General features: G+C 36.2%; 1 protein-coding gene across 1 annotated transcript in view; it reads left to right on the top strand.

Moving 5' to 3' along the window:
• Positions 1-23,667, top strand: part of LOC106874321 (uncharacterized) — a 456,333-nt gene that overhangs the window by 261,212 nt on the left and 171,454 nt on the right. Inside the window, exons 14-16 of the mRNA XM_089338627.1 lie at positions 4,833-4,964; positions 12,249-12,346; positions 16,161-16,201. Of these exons, the coding sequence (XP_089194753.1) occupies positions 4,833-4,964; positions 12,249-12,346; positions 16,161-16,201 (271 nt within the window). The remainder of the gene's footprint in view (positions 1-4,832; positions 4,965-12,248; positions 12,347-16,160; positions 16,202-23,667) is intronic.

Raw genomic sequence — 23,667 nt, 5'->3', positions numbered from 1 at the left:
CCAGTCCAGGGGCACTGGCAACGGTCTCGCTTGAAAAATTTCTTGTGTCACCCGCGCAAGAGCCAGTCCAGTGGCACTGGCAACGATCTCGCTCGAAAGATTTCATGTGTCGCCCGCACATGAGCCAGTCCAAGGGCACCGGCAACGATCTCGCTCGAAAATCCTATGACGACCCCACACAAGAGCCAGTCCAGGGGCACTGGCAACGATCTCGCTCGAAAATCCCACGAAGGCCAGCCAGGCGGCACTGGCAACGGTCACGCCCAAAATGGTGCATTTCATGTGTCACCCGCACATGAGCCAGTCCAGGGGCACTGGCAACGATCTCGCTCGAAAATCCTACGACGGCCCCACACAAGAGCCAGTCCAGGGGCACTGGCAACGATCTTGCTCGAAAGAATTCATGTGTCGCCCGCACATGAGCCAGTCCAGGGGCACCGGCAACGATCTCAATCGAAAATCCCACGAAGGCCAGCCAGGCGGCACTGGCAGCGGCCACACCCAAAATGGTGCATTTCATTTCATGTGTCACCCGCAGGGGCACTGGCAACTATCCCACTCGAAGGTCCATACACATGCTGTGGGCACAAGTGCCAGAAAGGCGACGCTGGGCACAGGTGCCATCACGATTTCGATTTTGCTTGCCCCAATAAGTCTTCGCGAGCTGAGTTTCGTGTCCAATGAAGGAGACGGCGTTGGCATGGGTGCCAGTCATCGAATTTAACTCGGTTTCGATCTCATTTGCCTCAACAGGTCTTCACAGGTGGAGTTTAGTGTCCAACTTAACTCGAATTTCTATTTCACTTGCCTCAACAGGTCTTCGCAAGTGGGGTTTAGTTTCCAACCTAACTCGATTTTGATTTCACTTGCCTCAACAGGTCTTCGCAAGTGGAGTTTAGTGTCCAACTTAACTTGATTTCGATTTCACTTGTCTCAACAGGTCTTCGCAAGTGGAGTTTGGTGTCCAATGAAGGAAGGTACGCATAAGTGGACTGGCTGAGGCCATAGATTTAGGTCTCACTTGGCTTGCCGGGTCTTCTCACGCACAGCATATTTCCAAAGGTCTCGGTCAGAAGTCATCGCCTCGGTGAGGCCCAATGTACGAAGGTTGTGCCTCACCACCTCATCCCATGTCTTCCTGGGCCTACCTCTTCCACAGGTTCCCTCAACTGCTAGGGTGTGGCACTTTTTCACACAGTTATCCTCATCCATTCTCGCTACATGACCATACCACTGCAATCGTCTCTCTTGCACACCACAACTGATGCTTTGTAAGTTCAACTTTTCTCTCAAGGTACTGATACTCTGTCTAGTATGCACACTGACATTACACATCCAGCGGAGCATACTGGCTTCATTCCTTGCGAGCCTACGCATGTCCTCAGCAGTCACGGCCCATGTTTCACTGCCATGAAGCATGGCTGTTCGTACACATGCGTCATACAATCTGCCTTTTACTCTGAGCGAGAGACCCTTTGTCACCAACAGAGGTAAGAGCTCTCTGAACTTTGCCCAGGCTATTCTAATTCTAGCAGCTACGCTTTCAGCGCACCCACCTCCACTGCTAATTTGTTCACCAAGATAGCGGAAGCTATCAACCACTTCTAGTTTTTCTCCCTGGAATGTGGCAGAAGTTGTTTTCTGCACATTCACAGTATTTATAGCTCCAGAACATCTGCTGCATACAAAAACTAACTTCCTAGTTAACCTTCCTTTGATATTGCTGCACCTCTTATGTGTCCATAGCTTGCACTGGGTGCATCTTATAGAGTTACTACCCACTCCTTTTCTACAGATCGAGCAGGGCCATCTACCCAAAGGGGTTTGTGTTTTGTCTGCCTTCCTACTTTGGTTTTAGCTAGGTTGACTCTAAGGCCCTTCGATTCTAGTCCTTGCTTCCACACCTGAAACTTCTCCTCTAATTGTGATAGTGACTCAGCAATTAGTGCAAGGTCATCAGCATAGAGGAGCTCCCAGGGGCATCCTGTCTTGAATTCTTCTGTTATAGCCTGGAGGACTATGATAAATAGGAGGGGGCTTAGGACAGAACTTTGGTGGACCCCTACCTCCACCCGGAATTCTTCACTGTACTCATTGCCAACCCTCACCTTACTGACAGCGTTTCTGTACATGGCTCGCACCGCTCTCACTAACCATTCTTCTATCCCTAGTTTCCTCATTGACCACCAGATGAGAGATCGGGGGACCCTGTCAAAGGCTTTCTCCATATCAACGAAAGCCAGGAACAGAGGTTTATCCTTGGCTAGGTATTTCTCCTGAAGCTGTCTTACCAGAAATATAGCATCAGTGGTGCTTTTCCCAGGCACGAACCCAAACTGCATCTTATCTAAACTGACTCGCTCCCTAACCAGTTGAACTATGACCCTCTCTGTGACTTTCATTACCTGATCTAAAAGCTTGATGCCTCTGTAATTATTTGTATCTAAAGCGTCACCTTTACCTTTGTAGCAGTTGACTATGGTGCTGCTACACCAGTCATTGGGTATGATTCCTTCGTGTATCACCTGGTTCGTAATACGGGTGACTAGGCTATAGCCGACACTGCCAGATATTTTGAGCATCTCTGCAGTGATTCCTGATGGGCCGGGGGCTTTCCCTGTCTTCATACTCTTAATTGCTTTATCTACCATGGTACTGTCAACTTGGATAGCTGGTCCCTACCCATTGCACAATATAATTTTTATTGACAGAATTTGACCGATATTTCTCAAAGAAAAACAAAATTTACTTGTACAAGAATATCTGCTAGGTTTGCCTAGTGGCTCTCCAGATGTTAAAACAGCAAGAGGGAATAAACATCATTTTCGATACAATAATTTTATGCTAAGTTTGGCCTCTAGAAGACTTATTAAACTCAATTTAGTACATTTTTGGCAGAAATATGTTTGTAGAGGTAAATCTGTGACCACAGGCATGGTTTGTGGTAAGAAGTTTGCTTCCCAACCACATGAGCTTAGGTTTGGTCTTGTTGTGTTGCACTTTGGAAAAGTGTTTTCTACTATACCCCAGCCCATTTAAAGCCTTGTTAATAGAAACTGAAAGAAGCCTAATGTGTGTGTGTTACTGTCTCCTTACTTTGACTTCACGTGATGATTGTAAATGAATATCATCATACAAGTGATATTCTTTGATTCCAATCTTCTGTGCAAACATGTCTGGTCATTAGAAATATTACCTGGATACAGGTGATGGTTGGAGACATGAAGGGCATCCAGCTGTAGAAAATCTGTCTCAATAAATTCTGCCCAATGCATGCAAACTTGAAAAGGTGGACATTAAATGATGACGATGATGATGAATGGATCATATACCTTGAGATCAAATCGATGAAGAAAAAATATGGCTTAAAAGTGAGATCGGTTAAAGAGACCTCCATTAACTGTTCCAGGTGACACACTGGACAATCTGTTGGCACCAGCTGGTATACCATGCATAGAAGGTCAGTAACAGCAGATAGAAAGATAAGACTAATAACCTATCAGTATCCAGGATATGTAGCAATATTTGATGTTGAGTGTTAGCAACGGTAGGCAATGATAGACAGTAGTGGCAGTCATTATGATGAAGCAGGTGTTGGCTACCCATTACATGTAAATCTGATAAAGTGAAGATAATATTAGTGACCAACAGTCTGAAGTTAGTAGGACATTTCTATGATGGTAGCAGAATAAGAGTTTTGTTTTCCTGTTGATGGAAACTTCAGTCTCTTTCAATACATGCAACTTCTCAAGAATGAAGAGTTGGCAATTATGAGCTCTAGGTGAGTAAGGAGGAACTCTGTCAAGAATGCTCTATGTGGTGTTAGAAAAGTTTCTTTTGTTCTAGAATATTCAATTGATGCAAGATGGTTGGGTGGAGTTTTTCCTATCCCTGCATATAAAAAAGTGAAGATGTTATGTAAATCTTTTTGTGAAATCATTAGCTTTTAGAATTGTGCAGTTTCTCAGAATACTATAGGGGTGATATTAAATGGATCTATAAGCCACAACCTTTTGTAGGCAGTATCTTTTCAATAGACAGTTTGTGGTATTTCAACAATTGTGTTGTGCTCTAAGATCTGTGTGGGTATGTATTATTGTCTTTTGCTTTAATGTTTAAAGAGATACTCCTGTTCATTAAATTAAAAAATTGGCTGCTATCTGACTTTAATATAAATGAAGTGTAGATAACTCTTACTTGCTATTAGATTACTTCCCTTCTGTTAACTGTTAGCACTGGCTGTCATTGCCTACTATTGCTAACATCAGCAACAAATACAGTTATACACAATACAAGTAACCTGAAACTGCTAAATTATTAATATCACCATTAGGAACAGCAACAACAGCTATATATTTCTCTTGGCTTTTGCTGAACTGTCAACTTGTGTGTGCTGTTAGGCTGTCCATTCTTCCACATACAACAACCAACAAGAATATCAATTGTCACTGACCTGTTAACTTCGACACATGATTAATCTGAGGCCCCCAACTATCCTCACGTTTAACCTGTATTATTTCTTCTTTGTCACTCTAATCTCAAGACATCTGACAAGTTAGAAATACATTATGAGTATGAAGCTTCAAGTAACAGTCAAACTGTTACTACTTCCGCAATATATGTCGGGTGCTTCTTCATTCATTATTTGTACACCAATCTGTATATATTCAATATTGTGGTAAAAAGTGATTTTTATGTTATTGACAGGTAAGAAAAATAAGAATATCAGTTCAACATTTGATTCTAGTATTAATATTTTGTTTTCATAAAATTGTTTTATCACAAGACGCACAACTTTTATTTTAAACATTAAAATTCTCATTAAATTTCAGTCTTTGTTGCAACTTTCAAATGATCCACAAATTCGAGATGCTGTGAAAAATATCCAGCATTACATTGATGTCTTGGAACAAGCTGTTGCTCGAATTTCTGGTCGAGCAGAAGTTTTTGGAGCCGTTCAACAGGTTAGTGCTGAAATTTCCACAGCAAAATTGTTTGTAGTTAAACTCTTAAAGTCTTCTGTAAGCTTGAATGAATCCTTATATTTATAGATAGAAATATGAGAATTTGTAAGATTTGTACTTTTCGAAGAAATAAATAAATTTTGCATTTTATATATAGAGTAAAATAATGCTAAAACAGCTTTCTAAGTTATGCAATTATGAGATTTAACCATTATGTACCTAGAAGTATGTTTATATTACATAGATCTTAAAATTTGTTTAATAATTATTCCAGCCAGTTTGAATGCTTATGATTTATAACTCTTTGTTCAAAGTTGAGTAATGATACACCTGTTTATAACTGCTTTTAATTAGACACAAGATGTTTGAGACCTTTACATTGTAAAAGAAACTAATTTACTATAATTGCATAACTTGTTTTCAATAAATGTAAACATGCTATATTCAATGGCAGTTGAGTATTTTATCAGACTAACAATGATTGTTCTCTAGAATATTATATTCTGGAAGTTCGTTAGAGTTTAAATTCAAGTATCTGTCTGTCAATATAATTTTTCACTGACATAGTTATGTTTGAAGTCTTTGTACTTAGTATCACAATAACAACCAACCGAACCAGCGTTAACTTCTTAGATGTGATGCTAGATTTAGGTATTGGTTCTTACAAATCCTATTATAAGCCCAACAAAACACTCACCTACATCAACACTGGGTCTTACTATCTAACCTCTGTATTCAAGAACCTGGTTAAAGAAGTGAGCAGAAGGATCACTGGTGTGTTCTCTAATGAGGAAATATTTGATAGAGTGACTCCCTACTACAATAATACACAAGCAGCAAACAAATTCAAAAACAAGTTCACTTACTCACTCAAACCAGTCATACCAAAGAGAAACCACTACTGTAGAGTCCTTAGAATAACACTGCCTTTCTCTCTAAGCATACATAGATCTTCTTTAAGTTAGTTGACAAACATTTTCCTTCCACACATAGGTATAGAAAGCTATTCAATTGACATACACACTTAAGATTTCTTTCGTTTGCACAATCAACATGAAGCATATCCTTTTATAGAAGCCAATTCCAGAGTCTGGTTGTTTTTGTAATTATACCATCATTTGCCCACTCGGTAGTCACTGCAATATACGCTGTTGTTTATGATGGAGAAGTAATATCCAGGAGGACTGAACAATACATCCAGCATAAAGTGTTATATTGGATTGATAGAAGATCCATTCAAGAAGTGTATATACATCCATACTACTTCATTCAGGAGCCATGAGAAGTATGTCATTACATTGGCCAAACTCATGGTATTTGAAGAAGGAAGCCACCAGCTACATGATCAGAAAGCCAAACCAAAGACTTTTACATCCCATTGTACAAGTGCAAGAATATTCACAGGCACTGGAGCACACTATCACAGAGGAGTCAACACTATCGCAGAGGAGTCCTTCCTTCACTATCATTTCTTACTGTTGGCCTACCATGCAGATCCATCAATTTTGGCACTTCCAACTCTCTCCCTCATACTTTCTCTTTTCCCCTTCTCTCTCTTTTTTCTCCTTTGTTTTTTATGTTTCCTTTCTTCAATTTTCCTTTCTCCTTTGTCCATCTTCTTTCTTTTCTTTTTCTTCCCTTCCTGACTTCCTTCCTGCTGTCAGTATCTTCCTCTCTTCCCCAACCTCCTTGTTCTCATAATTCTGTTTGTTTGTCTTTTTTTCCTTTCTGCACTCTCTTTCTACTTTCTCTTTTCTTTGATCCACAACTTTGAATTACCACATATTCTTACCTTGGAAAATATGTTATCATTATCCTTTATCTTTTACTTGTTTCAGTTATTAGATTGCAGCCATGCTAGGGCACCACCTTAAATAATTTTTAGTTGAATGAATTGACCTCAATACTCTTTTGTTTGTAAAGCCTGGTACTTATTCTATCAGTCAGTCCTTTTTGCTAAGTTACAGGGACATATACACACCAACACCAGTTGTCAAGTACACACAAAGACACACACACACACACACACACACACACACACACACACACACACCAACACACACACACACACACACACACACACACAGGTAGAGAGAGAGAGAGAGAGAGAGAGAGAGATTGTTGTAAGACTTTAATTTCTCAGTACCTCACCTAGAGTCACCAATTGTTCTCTTATTCTCCTTTTCAGTCATGTGAACTATTTAGTCTTGTGAGTCACAAGGTGACTTCACCATAGTGCTGGTGACTTGAAAAAAGTACTCAATACATGCTGTAAATTGTACCTGATAGAAATATTACCTACTTTTTTTCTGCACATTTTCCCCTCATGTTAGCAGGGTCTATTCTTCTCTCCTATTTAGTAATAGTTAGTCTTTTCTCATTTAACTTGGATGCCTCTCAATACTAGGTTTTGCTCCCATTTATAGAATTTTATCTTTAAATCCTCTATTGATTCTAATATAAAAACTAGGCCATCACCATAAATCCTCTTCCAAATTCCTCTGTTATAGCTTGGGAGACCATAATGAAGAAAAATAGGCTAAAGATAGAGCCCTGATGGATTGCCTTCTAAACTTTGTATTTGTTGTTGAAGTCATTGCTAACTCATTTTTCTGATTATGTCTCTGTACATGATTTAGACAGATGACTTTCATAAGTCGTTTGTCTAAACCTAGCCTAATCACAGCAATCACTGTTCTGTTTTGGTTGATAAATGCTAGATATTGTGGTTTACTCCTAGTTAAGTACTTCTCCTGCAGCAACCCCTCTTAGATCATGGTATCAGTAATAGTTCTCTGAGGCACAAAACCAAATTGAATTTCCTCTAAGTGAATTTTTATCCTAATTAGTTGAGTTATAACTTCTGTAACTCTCATAACCTGGTTCAGTAGTTTGGTGTAATTACCACTCTGTAAAGCATCAACTGTACTTATGTAGCAACTGATGATGCCACTGCTACACAAGTCATTAGGTATGGTCTGTTCCTGAACCATCTGATTTACTACATGGATGACTAGATCATGCTGGAAATTTTAAGCATCTCAGTGGAATAGTTATTGGACCAGGTACCCTCCCTATTTCCATGTCCCTAATTGCTCTATCTGCTACAGTACTTTCAACTTCAATGACTATCTCCTTATAGGGCCTACTTAGAACAGAAACTCTTTTCCCTGTGCATTCATCACATTCAGCAATCTTTTGTAATAAGCACATCAGTCTTCATTCTTTTCAATTGGTAAAGGCAGGAGCCAGCTATCATTTCGAATACACTTCTTGCGAATAACATTTCAATTTTCACTGGCACATTCTCGCAATCTTCAATACCTCTCATCTTTGATCTTCATACTTTAGATCATTCACAAACTGTTTACTTTCAGCTTATCCTGTAGCTAAGTATAACCTGCATTTAGCTTCTCTTCATATAACCTGCATTTAGCTTGCTCCATAATATTACTATTGCCTGCTTCCTTTCTTCTATTCTTTCAATAACAGACAATTAACCTTTATGACTATCTACAGAGCTGTTCCACTGGCACCACATTACCCTCTTTTTGGCAGGTTCAAAGGAAAATAGAAATTAAATAAATCCAGGTGAATACCTCTGAGCACTGTATGTAAATAGAACCTGCCTAACAAAATTGTCCTGTCAGTATTACAGTAATCCATATAGATTGTTGTTTATTTCTTGTAGCAGGTACAAATTGTAAAGTCAATCACCAATTAGTTCTGGTGCATTAATCAGAGTATATTAGTAAAGACATAAAGAATGATTTATTTTGTTTACATGTATTTCAGATAGTCTAGCAAAATGTATCCATTGCACATTGAGGTTTGGATGTTTAGTTGATCCATCAGCTGATTGACTAACTGACCAAAATTATGGAGCTGTTGTCTACTAAATCATTCTTTTCAAAGCTTACTTTGTTTTTGCTAAATTTTGTATACATCAAGATCATGTGAAAGGGAGACGTACAGATAATATATATCAGAACTATCTTTATTACCCAGTATCTCTTTTATAATCATGGAAGGTATTTTTTATCAGATGATATTAATTTAATGACTGCTATGAGGAGAGACAACCATATTGTATGTTTCATGTCAAGATACAATTGTATTTTAGATATTGATGTTGTTAAGTGTAGAATGATTTATAGTAGAAGACATAATGGACCTTTAAAAGAAATGCAGAGAAAGTTGCACACACACATGCACACACAATATCTTCAAAAGAGAAGTTAAGTTGTGAAGCATTAGACAAATGCCATCTAATGGAATATACTTTAGAGAAAACAATGAATTACATTATTTTCATCATTGTTGTCATTTAACGCGTCTTCCATGGGTTGGATGGTTTGACAGGAGCTGGAAAGCTAGGGGACTGTGCCAAACTTTACTGTTTGCTTTTGGCATGGTTTCTTTGGTTGGATGCCCTTCCAGTGCCAACCATTGGGTGCACTGAGTCCTTTTTACATGGCACCATCACTGACAAGGTCACCAAGTAACTTGCAAGATAAAGATCCTTTGAGAGGAAGAGTGGTATGGAGTGAGCTGGCTGTGTGACAGGTGATGAGAGGTTAGAGTATGACAGAGGGACAGAAACAGGTATCTTGCTGTAGAAGAGATACATGGTTACTCCAGTCAGAGAGACGGTGGTAATGTGCCAAGGTGTACCCTCAAGGTACAAGGAGGTGAATGTAAATGGAATGGTACAGGACTGGACAAGATGAGTGAGCAGGAAGTTCATGTGAGTGCAAAGGAAGGAAGGGAAGGGAAACACAGTGAGTGGTGAAACACAAGTATATAAAGAGCAACAGGATAGCAATGATAAAGTTGGTAGTGGGAGGGCAAGAGAGAGAGAGAGAGATGACAGAGTAGTGTTGAGCTGCAAAAGTGATGGGGGAGAGACAAGCACAATGCATGAAAAGTTGTAGTTTAGTTCAGTGGGGTGGGGTTTGTAAATTAATGTTAAATGTAGTTGGAATACACAGCTCTTCCAGAACACAGTTTCACTGAGATAGTCAGGATTTCTCAAAAACCAGACATCCTAGTGCATTGTCATCTCCTCCATGAGATTCAACATCTTGAGACAGCCCTCGCTACTTCATCCCATGTCTTCCTGGGTCTCCCTCTTCCATAAGTACTGTCCACTTAAAGTAATCAGTACTACTTTATACAACTGCCCTCGTTCATATGCATCACATGTCCAAACCATTATAATCTAAAGTATTACATCTGATTCTTCTTATACCCAACTTTTCTCTCAGCACATTTGCACTTTGTCATACATGCACACTGATATAGCACATCCATCAAAGCATACTAGCTTCATTCCTTTCCAGTCTTCACATGCTTTCTGCATTGAGGGCCCAAGTCTCACTACCATGGAGCATAGCCATTCATATATAAGCATCATACAATCTACCTTTCACTCTGAGAGAGATGTCTTTTGTTGCCAACAGAGGTAACAGTTCTCTGAATTTCCTCTGTCTTATTCCTATTCTAGCAACAGTACTTTCAGAACATCCTCCTTCACTGCTCTCTAGTTAAGAGAAACTATCTATAACCCCAAGGGAACCTCCTGGGCATTTGAGAAAATCTAATTCCCATGTGTCCTTTGTGTTTATTGTTCCTGTGCATCCATCACATATGAAGACGACTTTCTCTACCTATGATTCCACTATGTTTCCTCTGTGTCCATAGCTTGAACTAGGTGCAACAAATAGAAATCCTTCCAGCACCTTTCGTACATATTGAGCTGAGCCATTTGCCTGACAGAAAGACAGCCATGTCTGCTTTCATGCTATCAACAACTTTGGTCTTTGTTAGATTTTGCTTCCGTACCTGGAATTTATTTTCTAATTCTGCTATTAAAGTGAGACCATCAGCATATTCTAGTTCCCATGGGCTACCAGTTTCAATTCCTCTGTTATGGCCTGGAGGACTTTGGTGAATAAGGGAAGATTGAGAATTAAGCCCAGGTAAACTCCTACTTGTACACTAAATTTATCTCTACACTCATGGCTGACTCACACTATTAACAGCACCATTATATATGGCTTGTATAGCTCTAACAAGCCATTTATCTACTCCTAACTGCAGTTGTCTCACTAGTATTCTGATTTTTAAGTCATGTGAGTTCAGCCTTTCCACATTCCGCTTTCTCTTATTTAGCCTTATGATGGGCACCCATGTTTGTTGTATGCATATGTTCATTCAAGGAAACTCAAATGGAGAATCCCTAGAATACTTTACATATTTTTACTGCACCACTAATCAATTGTATTTGGAGGGTATAAATCAGTTTGCTTTGTTATTTCTAGAAGAATTTCTAGGTTTTATGCAAATATGTTGTTACTCAACTCAGTGATCCTATGATAATTGGTAGAAATCTAGAGTCTGATATAAGTATTGTAAGTTTCTCGTTGGTTTCTCTATAGATGTCCTCCCTTTTTCCAACTAGATGAAACAGTATCAGGCTTGTTGAGTTTGCACCAAGTTGCTATTTTTATTGGAATGATCCATGGGTATTCCTTATTTTTAAAGGTGTAAATACATTTGGATTCTGGACTTTGACATTCATAACCTCTTGTGGCTCTTTCACTTGTCCCAAATGAATGCTGCAAATGTAGATGTCACATCTTTTGTAATCATCGCTCTCTTCATCAACATATCTTATTCTACTACATGCATCCCAGATTGACACTCAATACTTCAAACAATCCCGCTCTATTTCTCACCTACTGATCTAATCTCTACAAATTATAAAAAACTCATCACCTACTGAGTCATCTAACTACTGCCTCATTGCAACTACCCACCATGCATCCACATATCACACATCCCTTATACCCCACATTCTATACCACTTCAGGTTAGCTGAATGGTTGGAGGTCTTCCAATTTTATATCAACTACTTCTGGCAACATTTGTGCTATACACCCGATTCTTGAGAAATTGCTAGGTGAGCGACTGAAACTATCCTTCTAGGCATGTTTCTCCACATTCTACACACAAAAATATAAATAAAACAAAAGTGGCTGGTCATTTTGTTTGTGATTGTCTAAAATTCTGCAAAAGAAAAAGACTTTACAGATCCCCAAGAAATATATATATATATATATATATACATACACACACACATACATACACGCACATACATACACACACATACATACACACTGGACTACAGTTATGCAGGGGTATCTACATCAATTTTACAGATGCTTACATTACTTCAAATTTTTTATCCTATTGATTTTGTTTAATAATTCCTGTATTCAGGAAGAACGCATGAGTCGAGCCATGGAAATAATGATGTCATATGTAGAGAATTTGAAAAGAATTCGAGAAAGAGAACATTTAGAATTAGAAGAAGCAAAGTAAGTTTCCTTTTGTATCTACATCATTCTAATCTTTGAAAGGATTTCATACTGTGTATCCTCATATCAGATTGCAATTTAAAAAAAACAACTATTTATCTTGTTATAGTTTAATACCAACAAATTTTCATCAAGCTCATTCTACCATGTATAACACTTTTTTTCCTAGGTAGTGTTATTTTCTAATTGCCTGCATTGAAAAAGTATAGAAAATGGCTTATTATTTCCTTCAAACTTTGCTTTTGTAACCTTGATAATAATAATGAAATTTATCTATTTCCTATGGGAAAATGGATGAATTTGTGTATTCTCATTCAGATAGAGCCAGGAGGAAAACATATTAAAGCAAACTTAACATTAAAATGTATACTTAAGTTATACAAAAGTGAACACAAGAGTTTAGTAGTGGGTACTTTTTCAAGATTTGTGATTGTAATGTTTCACTTTTACGTCTCAGTCTCCCATCATGTTTTCATTATACCCACCTTGTTTTCATTATACCCACCTTGGTAGTGGCATTCAAGGTCTAGTATATCCTGGTGGAAGCATTTGCCTTGCTCCTCTGAATAGGTCTCTATGTTTTCCTTGAATTTATCAAGATGAGCATCAAAATTACATCTTGTAGCCCCATTTTACTTGTAGTTCTTCACCATAGTCTTCCCCAGCTTCACATAGTTTTCTGTTTTGTGATTCCAAGAATCTTCAATCATTGCGAAAGTCATTCCAAACTGCTTTCTCATTCCATAATGAGCATCTTGGGGGAATTCTCTGCACTCTATGATTTTCACTGGTTTAACAAAGTTACCTTTTTCAGCCTTTGCCTCAGACAGGCTTAGGGAAAGAAGTCTTGCAGATTCCTTTTTGGACTGTGAGAAAAGTAAACAATATCTATGAAAAACCCATAAAGCATGTAGTTCTGTTCACATTTAACTGCAGTTGGGGAGATGATGGGTGATAGGAATGACTCAAGGAGGAAATTGGGCAAGGGGGCCAGTTGTACACACACTGTCCTCCCAAAATCTCAGTTTTACTGAAATAGGTAAAATAATATCAAAATATCATTGTCAATGTCACAAAAGCAAAGTCTGAAGAAAATAATAGCCATTTCCTGTATATTTTAGACTTATGCAGAAAAGAAATAACACTGCTGAGGAACAAAAAAAAATAGGAAACATTTTGTTACATTTGAAATGTTTTATGTGTATAACATTTCATTGAAATATTTTTATGCTAATAAATTATTTTTCTACAGGTATTCTTAGTATATTTGGTAGTTACCAGGAGAATAAAATGTTGAATTTCTCCACTGAAAGTTCTTCTCATGAATATTGTGTTATTATTTCTCCATGAGGAGCAAGTAAGAGATACAAGGCGTAAATCTTTGGTGTAAGCAGGTTTCTCTTAACTAGCATTGTCTGTATAAAAAATTAAAAAAAATCATTAAGAAATATCTGTCTTGCAACTGCTACTATCATTTAAATGAACTTTGTTATTAATAATTTCATATTTTTAAAACTTAGAGATATGTTAATCTTTCTCAGGTATCTTTTATCTTTTACTTATCTCAGACATTTAGACTGCAGCCATGCTGGACACTACCTTAAAGAATCTTAGTCGAATGAATCAATCCCAGTACTTTTTTTTATATATGTTTCTATTGGTCTTATTGCACTTATTCTATTGGTCACTTTTGGCAAGCCACCAAGATACAGAAACATAAACACACCAGCACAAATTGTTAGGTACCAGGAGAGGACAAAGACAAACATACATATACAAAATTAAATAAATGACAAAGAAGTAAGAAATTATGTAATGAACTTCATTAACTTACAGTTGTTTCTGCTACAGGATGCAATGCACTCATACCTTTGTTGGAGCTTCATGTATGTCTAGGTATAAATAATACTCCATGTTTATCTGCATGTTTTCTCTCTACTTCTATAGACACACACACACACATGTACACGTACACACACACGTACACATACACACATGTTGTTATCTATAACATATCTTTCCTTCCCAATGCTTTTGACATGTTATTTATCAAACTGGCTAGTACCCACTTCATTGTCTTGATTCTCTCTCTCTCTCTCTCTCTCATGGATTTCATCATTTTCTATCCATCTTCATTCCCAACATAGATATTCTGTCTATATTTTATGTATGCAGATAAATAGTTGTCTACATAGAAGTTCATCATATGCCTATTTTACACACATATATACACAAAAGTTATCTAGATCTATTTTGTACTGGGAGGGGCTTTTTACTCTTCAATCTCTATTTTTCATTTCCTACATAGTTTTATCATTTTTTCCAGTGGTAATGTTTTCCATATATATAAATGCTTTCCCAAATAAAACTGCACTTCATTTTTAAAGCCCTAATGGAGCTACAGGGTGATACACAAGCACTCAACTATGAACGCATTGCATCTTATAGCTGAAGCAGTTGTAAGCTAATGAAATTCAATACACAATTTCTTATTCTCTTGTCATTTACCTAATTTCTTACACTCTGTACTCTATTAACGCTTATTTCTGAAGTGTATGTATGTTGAATTCTAACACCAGGTTATTTATATCATTGTGCCTATAAAATATTATAAAATATATCATATGATCATGGGACCAACAAGATGTCTTTGCATTGTTTTAGCCTTCAAATGATGCCACCCCACACACTAGGTGAGCAAGCCAACATTCCCCACAATTGAAAGGGGAACTGGAGCAACATGAGATGAAGTGCTTTGCTCAAGAAGGCAACGCACTGTCAGTCTGGGAATTGAACTCATGATCATGAGTGTAACAGCCTAACTATTAGGCCATGTGCCTTCACATATATATACATATAAAATTATGAATTAAAAGCAGCTCTTGTCATGTAAATATTATTGATCACACATACACAGTGTATGTGTTTTATTTATACACTGAATTTGCTGCAGGATAGTGATTTTGTGGTTTATTTTATGTGCAATGTATTTGTGTGTTGTTTGTATGCCAAATTTGCAGCATTGTATCAGGGTGAGTCATGAAATTTACAACCTTCATGTTTACAATGACATCTATGTATTACAGTGGTCTGAAGTACATTCTGTGCTTTGCTAGATAATGGTTTCATGTTGATGGGCTGTTTATATGTTGGTGTTTTTGTAATATCTTTTGCAACTTACTGCAAAGCAAATGAGTAGCACCCTGTCATTACTGTCATCTCATTCTGATAATGAGATCAGGAAGGCCTTGAAGCACTAACGGACTAATTTTTCCAAACTAAACATAAAGGATTAATGAAACTTAAACAGATTTATGACATTAATACTCACACACAATAAACTTCTGAACATGCTACTCATAAGGCACTGGTCAACTGTAGGTTATGATGCTGGAAGACACCTGTCAAGGTGCTATGCAGTCAACTGAAACATAAAACCACATGATTGCAAAGCAAACTTCTTTACCACATACCTATGCTTGAAGACATTTCCTACCACATCTTAAATAAAATTGTTGATAAATTTGAAGAAAGCTCACACCATACTCTCTTTAACTGGCATTGTTTGAAAATATATACAAAATTATCATCTTGTCTTTTTCATATCATTAATATTGTAATAACTGGATTTTTTTCCATCAATAAATTTGTGTATTTTATATTTAAAAGGCATTATTACTAATATTCTTATAGTTTTTTATTTACATTCATAAACAATCTTTTACAGTTAAAATAAAGTGGTGTACAAATAAATTTAGATCTCAAGTTTTCTGATATTTACTCTCATAATTTATGTTTAATTAATTTTTTTCAGAACCCTTATTGATAATAAAATCTTAAATCCAGAGGCTGGAGGTTTGTAAATTCATTTTTTATTTGAATTGTATTTTAAATTTAGGTTACATGAATTAGATTTTAAAAAGCAAAATTGTAGTATTAACTGGTTTTTAAGATGTCTTTTCTTTTTCAAGATGCATTGGTCATTACTTTCATTTCATGTTTTTTTTTTATATAAACATTTGAGAAAGCATATATTCATATTGCTTTCAGGTGTCACATATATTTGAGTTAGGATTGAACATGTGAATCTTTATTAGAAGACAAAATTCCACAGCTCTTATCTGCAACAGGACAGATATATTTACACTTTGTTGCAATTTCAATTCATTTTGACAAAGACAAACTAAGAGATGAAACTTGTTATGGGCTTATGAGTTGAGTTCTCATTTGTTGACTCATTGCTTTTACGTTTTTCATTGGCTTTTTGTTTTCACTGAAAATATTAGCCCGTAGTTGCTTATAATTCATACTATATGTATTCTGAAATTCTTGGCTTTGTCACAATTTCTGTAAAATTCTAGTTTTTAGCTTCTCATTCTATGTTTTTAAGCTCTTCTATATTTCATTAGATATTATATACAACTCTTTCATTTGCCCATTTAGGAGAAACCTTTTTCAGTTTTAATTTTAAATTCCTGGATATGGACATCATGTCAAAGAACATATAATAAATACCTTCTTAGTAAAGTGTATATCAGTGTTTCCCAACCTATTTTCCCCCAGGCCTCACAATAACTTTCCAGAAAAATGTATGCACTACTGGTGGTTGTTAAAAAGCAACTTTATTTTTAATATTTTATCACAACTATTTAATACAAGATAATCTACCAGTAATTCTTTTATTAAGCACTGAGTACAAAAAATAAGTACATTATGACTACAAAAAAATGTGAATCACTTTAATGAAAACTTTGTGCCTGGTATTTGTGGCAAATTTCTTTTATTTGAGGACACAATTTTGTTAGTTTCAGCCATAAATCACCACATTTTATAATTTCAAGTCTGTTTCTCTTGGCTCAAACCAAATCATCAACAACACTACAGCCACACTCGACAAATAAGATGTGAGGAAATGAATAAAAAATTCCTTTGCTGAAATGGCAGTGTTAGGGTATTTCCTTTCAACTTTGTCACATAGTTGCATCTTGGTACCTTTCATTTTTAGCAAAGTATTCACTGATTCATCATGCTGCAATTCTGATAACTCTTCTTGAAATCACATTGGAACTTCAGAGATATCTATTAGCAATGGTTGAGTTACCCAAGATGGAAAATTCATTTTCTTTAAATCAACATACCGAGGTCTGAGCATTTTCAAATGCTCAATACTGTAGCAGTATCAGTTATCTCACATTGATTCAACCAGTAAAATTTCATGAAATTTCATGTAGAAATATTCTTTAGGCATAATTCTAAAACTATAGTGAATCCAAAAACCTTTGTTCTTGTATCAACAAAAGTTATATTTGCATCTTGGAGCTACTTGTTCAAGCTGCTTAATTTCTCAGAGATATCTGTCAAATAACGTGTCGGCAGGCTGGCTAGAAGTTCATTTGTTAGTAAAGCATCTCAATCCTGCCAATTCAAATTTGGAATATTTTAAGTCACCGAAAGAAAAGTTTGGAAATCAATCAAATATCATTACATTATTCACTGCACAAAATGCAACCTACAGTCATACTCTTGAAGTTTGCTATGGAACCTCTCTGCTCATAACAAAGCATGGATCCCATGCCCTAGCACAATTTTGTTTGGATCCCACACCCCACCACAATATTTTTTGATCCCACTCCCCACCATAATTGTTTTGGATCTCATGCCCCACTACTATTTTTTGGATAACACACCCTACTGGTGGGGTGTATGGCCCACATTGGGAATCACTGATGTTTATCATATGTTCAGGAAAGGAAGAAAGTGAATGCCTGTGTGTTCTGCTGTTAATCAACTTATACAAAACCTTGTATATTTAGTATGATTAGTAGTTGTGATAAGACTATAAATATGATAATGAGAATGAAGACAAGAAGATTAACTCTAATGTCAAAAATTTTTTAATCCTACAAAAGAAGAAATACTTACGGTGATGATAGATTCACAGAGTAAAATAAGTTCAATGAATAAGAACAGCCAAAGTAAATGACATGGATTACAGAAAAATCAAAATTATTTAGTTGTATAAAATAATGAAGAACAAACATTCATTGTCAGTACGAGGGTCAGCTGAAAAGTTTATACGTTGACCAGGATACTCTTATGGAATGTGACCAAATGAGGTTTATCTTTCAACACAGTCTCCCTTGCAATCCACACACTTCTCCCATCAGTGTTGCACTACTTGGATCTCACTGGTGAAGAAGCTTTCATCCTGTTAGTTAAAAAAATCAGCAACAGCAGACATGATATCCTCATCACCATGATACTGATTCCCAACTAAGTGTTTTTTCATGTTGGGGAACAAATGATAGTCAGATGAGGCTAAATCAAGAGAATAGGCCAAATCAGTTCAAAACCAGTCACTCACAGCAGTCATCCTGGGTTAGGAAACGTTCAAGGAAAGCAGCTGGCACTGCCTGAAATAATGTTTAATTTTCCCATAATGTGATCAGCCTGGTGTGCTTTTGATCAGGTTTCAGGAAGATGTGGCACCTACCAAGAAGAAACCTTTGTCATGCCAAGTTAATTGTGCAGAATATTCTCAACTTTCTCATGGGATATGCTAAGAGCATTGGCTATTTGATTCATAGTCAATTGCCTGTCATCCATCACCATGTAACGAACACAATCAATGTTTTCCTCAGTGGTGGCAGTTGCAGGACACCCAAACCTTGGATCATCTTCAAGATTCTCCCTTCCTTTCCTAAATTCAGACACTGTTGATAAAGCTGGAGCATCATCACCTAATATAGTAGCCACGTCAGCGTGAATGTCCTTGGGGATTAAACCCTTTTTCTGCAGATACTTAATTACATCATGATGCTAAATTTTGTCCATTTTCAAAAGAAGTCACTACTGGTTACTTTTGAAGTCAGATATCAGTTTACCTGGAAAGAAACAATGCAATTATTAATAAGAAGAGCTGAAATTAATGGATACTTGGTTGGGAATCAGTATCATGGTGATGAGGATATCATGTCTGCTGTTGCTGATTTTTTTAACTAACAGGATGAAAGCTTCTTCACCAGTGAGATCCAAGTAGTGCACACTGATGGGAGAAGTGTGTGGATTGCAAGGGAGACTGTGTTGAAAGATAAACCTCATTTGGTCACATTCCATAAGAGTATCTTGGTCAATGTATGAACTTTTCAGCTGACCCTCGTACTGACATGCAAGATTTCACACCTCTAGCATCATTCCTTCATAGTTAGTCTATCAATTTTTCAGACTACTCTCATATTTTCAGAAAGAGGATTTAAAAAAACATGCCCAATAATTCACAATGTTTAATTCAACAACTATGTAACTACAAAGGATTATTTTGATATGCATAAGACATTGCATGCTTTCCACATGTATGGGAATTACTGTATATCAGCAATTCATTAAAAAAAAAGTGTATTGGCAACAAATGGATTTAACTGAGATGAGTTTAATGTATGTGTAAAATACATACAACGTCAAAGTCTGAATATAGTGTTTGTGAGAGTTAAGTTCTAAAACTGCATAAGGTCCCCCAGAAATTTTTTCTCGTTTCCCCTTGTAAAACTTGGTTTATGTAATCTCTCAAGAGTCAGACAAAAATAGCCATGGCAGTTAAATGAAGGATGCTGATTCCCTAGCAAAATGTGCAATCCAGTGTACATGAGGTCAGATCCATGATTGTATAACTTAGATCACCGTAAATTTAGAATATCACTAAACTCAAAGCTCTTAATAAACCAAGTAAAATGGCTGCTACATACAAGAGGCAGTATATTTTAGTGTTAACATGTATGTGAAAGTAAACTTCTCTGTCTGTACGGAATAGCATAAATGTGAAAATCAGAGTGGTTTCCACTACATACTGTTATGGGAGAATCCTGAACACCCCCAGATGACTGAAGGTGGACTAACCAATTACAATAAATAAGAACTGAGTGAACTATCAAGGGAGTAGTTTACGGGTGTTAGTTCGACTGTTGGTTTACCATGTTAGTTCACCGTATTAGTTCAACATGTGTTGGTTTAACAGTTGGTAGTTGAACAGTGAATACTGAGTATCATACCTACATTTGAGTAGTACGAAGTGCATTCTGTGTTAACATACTTCTGCGATAGATTATTTTTAGATAACCACAAACAACTATTTATTTGTGTAATACCATTTTACACCAGAATGTATATTCACGTCATAATATTTTTGGTGACAAGATTATTCAAAGCTCATGCTGGACTGATTTTTGCTTGAACATGGAAGGTTTTCTAGCTTTTGTAATTCAATTACAGCAACAACAACAACAGTTGTTGGAATTTCAGAAGCAATATAAACTGTTGGTACAACTGATACAGAAGGAAACAGAAAATACATCTAGTTTGTTCACCCCTGACACTGTTACAAACTCAATTGGAGAGTTCACATATAACCCAGAGGAGAGTACTACATTCTCTGCTTACTTTAGAAGGTATGAGGACATTTTTAGAGAAGAATGCTGCGACTGGCAAGATGAGAAATAAAAATCGACTTTTGTTGAGAAAGTTGGCACCAGCCGAGCATGAGAAATATTGAAATTACATATTACCAAAGAAACTGGGTGAAGTCTGTTTTGAAGAAACAGTGAATAATCTATCAAAGATTTTCAGCATTAAAAGCTCTATATTCTGGCAATGCATGAATATTACAAAAATGAGGACAAAGATTTTATTACATAAGTTGGAATTGTTAATAGGGATTGCAAGTGATTTAAAATTAATGAATTAACACCAGAAATGTTTAAATGCTTAATTTTTGTGCAAGGTTTAACAAAAAAGAAAGATGCAGAAATTCGTAACCGAATTCTGACTAAATTAATGGAGAATCAGAAGCTAACACAAGAAATATCTGTGGAATGCCAGAGAATAATTAACCTAAGGCATGCTACAGAACAAACTGAAGTGAGAAACTGTTCTCATATACAGTCAGTGCGACCAAAAGTAAGAAATGAAAAGCAGAAAATTAACCTGTTTTGGATGGAAAGAATTATACTGCAGATTTGACTGTCCTTATAAAAATCGAAAATGCTTCAAGTATGGTTAGATATGTCATTAAAAAATCAGCCTGTAACACAAAACGTAGAAAACGGTTCAACAGAAAATATCATGTTGAAAATAACAGTTTATTGCTGATAAGAAATACAAACAAGACTCAAATGAAACTTATGCAGGTAAAAATTAATAATACAAATATAAATTTATAGTTTGATACTGGTAGTGAAAACACACAGAAAACAATTGGGAAGCCTTGAAGATTGCACTTGGATTCTTGGGAATTAAATCAATTTTTAAAGGCAAAATTATCTGTAACATTACATTTTGCAGTAAGGCTATACAAGTAAATGCTTATGTATTAAATGCAAGCAATGTTTTTGGAATGGAATGGATGGAACTGTTCAACTTATGGTATTTACCCATAAATAATTTTTGTAAAAATGTAATGGGGTCATGCACTAGTTCAAATACAAAGTCAGAAAATTCTATAAAACGAAGTGTAAAGGTTGTTCCCTGATGTTTTTTTGGGGTGATTTGGTCAGTGCAATAAGTTTAAAGCAAAATTTTTGGCAAAAGAAAATTCATTACCAGTTTTTAAACCCAAATATGATGTACCATTTGTAGCACTTAAACAAGTGAATAAGGAATTAGATAGACTGGAAAAAATGGGAGTGATTGGAAAGATCAACTATTCAGATTGGGGGTCTCCAGCAGTGTATGTAAAAAAAAAAGGGCAATAAAATTTGTGTATTCTTTTATTCATTTACTTGTTTCAGTCATTTGACAGCAGCCATGCTGGAGCACGACCTTTAGTTGAACGAATCGACCCCAAAGCTTATTCTTTGTAAGCCTAGTACTTATTCTACTGACCTCTTTTGCCAAACTGCTAAGTTATGGGGACATAAACACACCAACATTAGTTGTCAAGCAATGGTGGGGGGGACAAACACAGATACACAAACATGTACATACATATATATATATATGTATATATATATATATATATATATATATATATATATATATATATAAAAAACACACTTCTTTCAGCTTTCATCTACCAAATCCACTCACAAGGCCATAGTAGAAGAAACTTGCCCAAGGTGCCACACAGTGGGACTGAACCCAGAATCATGTGGTTGGGAAGCAAGCTTCTTACCACACAGTCATGCCTGCACCTGTATGTGCAGATTTCTCAGCTGGACTAAATGAATGTTTAAGACAGTATAACTACCCATGACCTAGCCCAGAGAAAATCTCAAAATTAAACAGTGGAAAATTGTTCTCAAGTAGAAGATAAATGTACTAAGCTGCTAACAATTAATACCCATGTACAAATTTAACCAGCTCATGTTTGGCATAAAAGTTGCTCCAGCTATATTCTAATAAGTGATAGATGCGATGCTTGCAGAGTGTGACATCGCAATGGCCTACCTGGATGATAAATTGTTAAAAGTGAATCGCCTGATCAAACTTGTGAAATGTGTTTTTTTTAAATAAGAGATTATGGTTTCAGTCTGGGTGAGGAGAAATGTGAATTTTTTTTGCCTAAAATTAAGCACTTAGGACAAATTATTAATAAAAATGGTTGAAAACAGATCTGTCAAAGGCAGATGCAATTAGAAATATGCCTCCTCCAACAAATATATCTACCTTACAAGCTTTTTGGGGATTTGTAAACTATTATCAGATTTATATACCAAATATGCATAAAGCAAGAGTTCCTCTAAATAATCTACTAAAAAAAGATGTAAAGTGGAATTGGTCTGAAAATTGTCAGAAGGCATTTGATGAAATTTAAAAGATATTAATGTCAGATTTGTCTTTAGTACATTTCGATCTTGCATTGGTAATTGTATTAGCTTCAGATGCCAGTGAGTACAATATCAGAGCAGTAATTTTACATAAATACGAGGCCGAGGATGGTAACATGAAGACTGTGGCCCATGCTTCACATTTTCTTCTACCAGCAGAGAAAAGTTACAGCCAAATTGAAAAAGAGGCTCTAGCAATTATTTTCACAATAAAAAGATTTCATAGATTCTTACACAAAAGTTTTCAACTACAAATTGATCATCGTCCATTATTATCTATATATGGGTCAAAGAAAGGAATTCCTACCCATACTGCTAATAGGTTGCAATGCTGGGGTACTATATTACTAAATTATAATTTTAAGATTGAGTTTATACCATCTAAGAAATTAGGACATGCTGATTGTTTATCAAGATTGATACCAAAAAATACTGAACCGTTTGAAGATACTGTGATTGCAATGTTGTGAGCAGAAAAAGAAATTAAAAATATTTTACGTAATG

Source organism: Octopus bimaculoides, chromosome 2 (assembly GCF_046866305.1).
Source record: "Octopus bimaculoides isolate indiv1 chromosome 2, ASM4686630v1, whole genome shotgun sequence".
Classification (NCBI taxonomy): domain Eukaryota; kingdom Metazoa; phylum Mollusca; class Cephalopoda; order Octopoda; family Octopodidae; genus Octopus; species Octopus bimaculoides.
The sequence above is the reverse complement of the archived record's forward strand: the minus strand, read 5'-3'. Positions and strand labels throughout refer to the sequence as shown.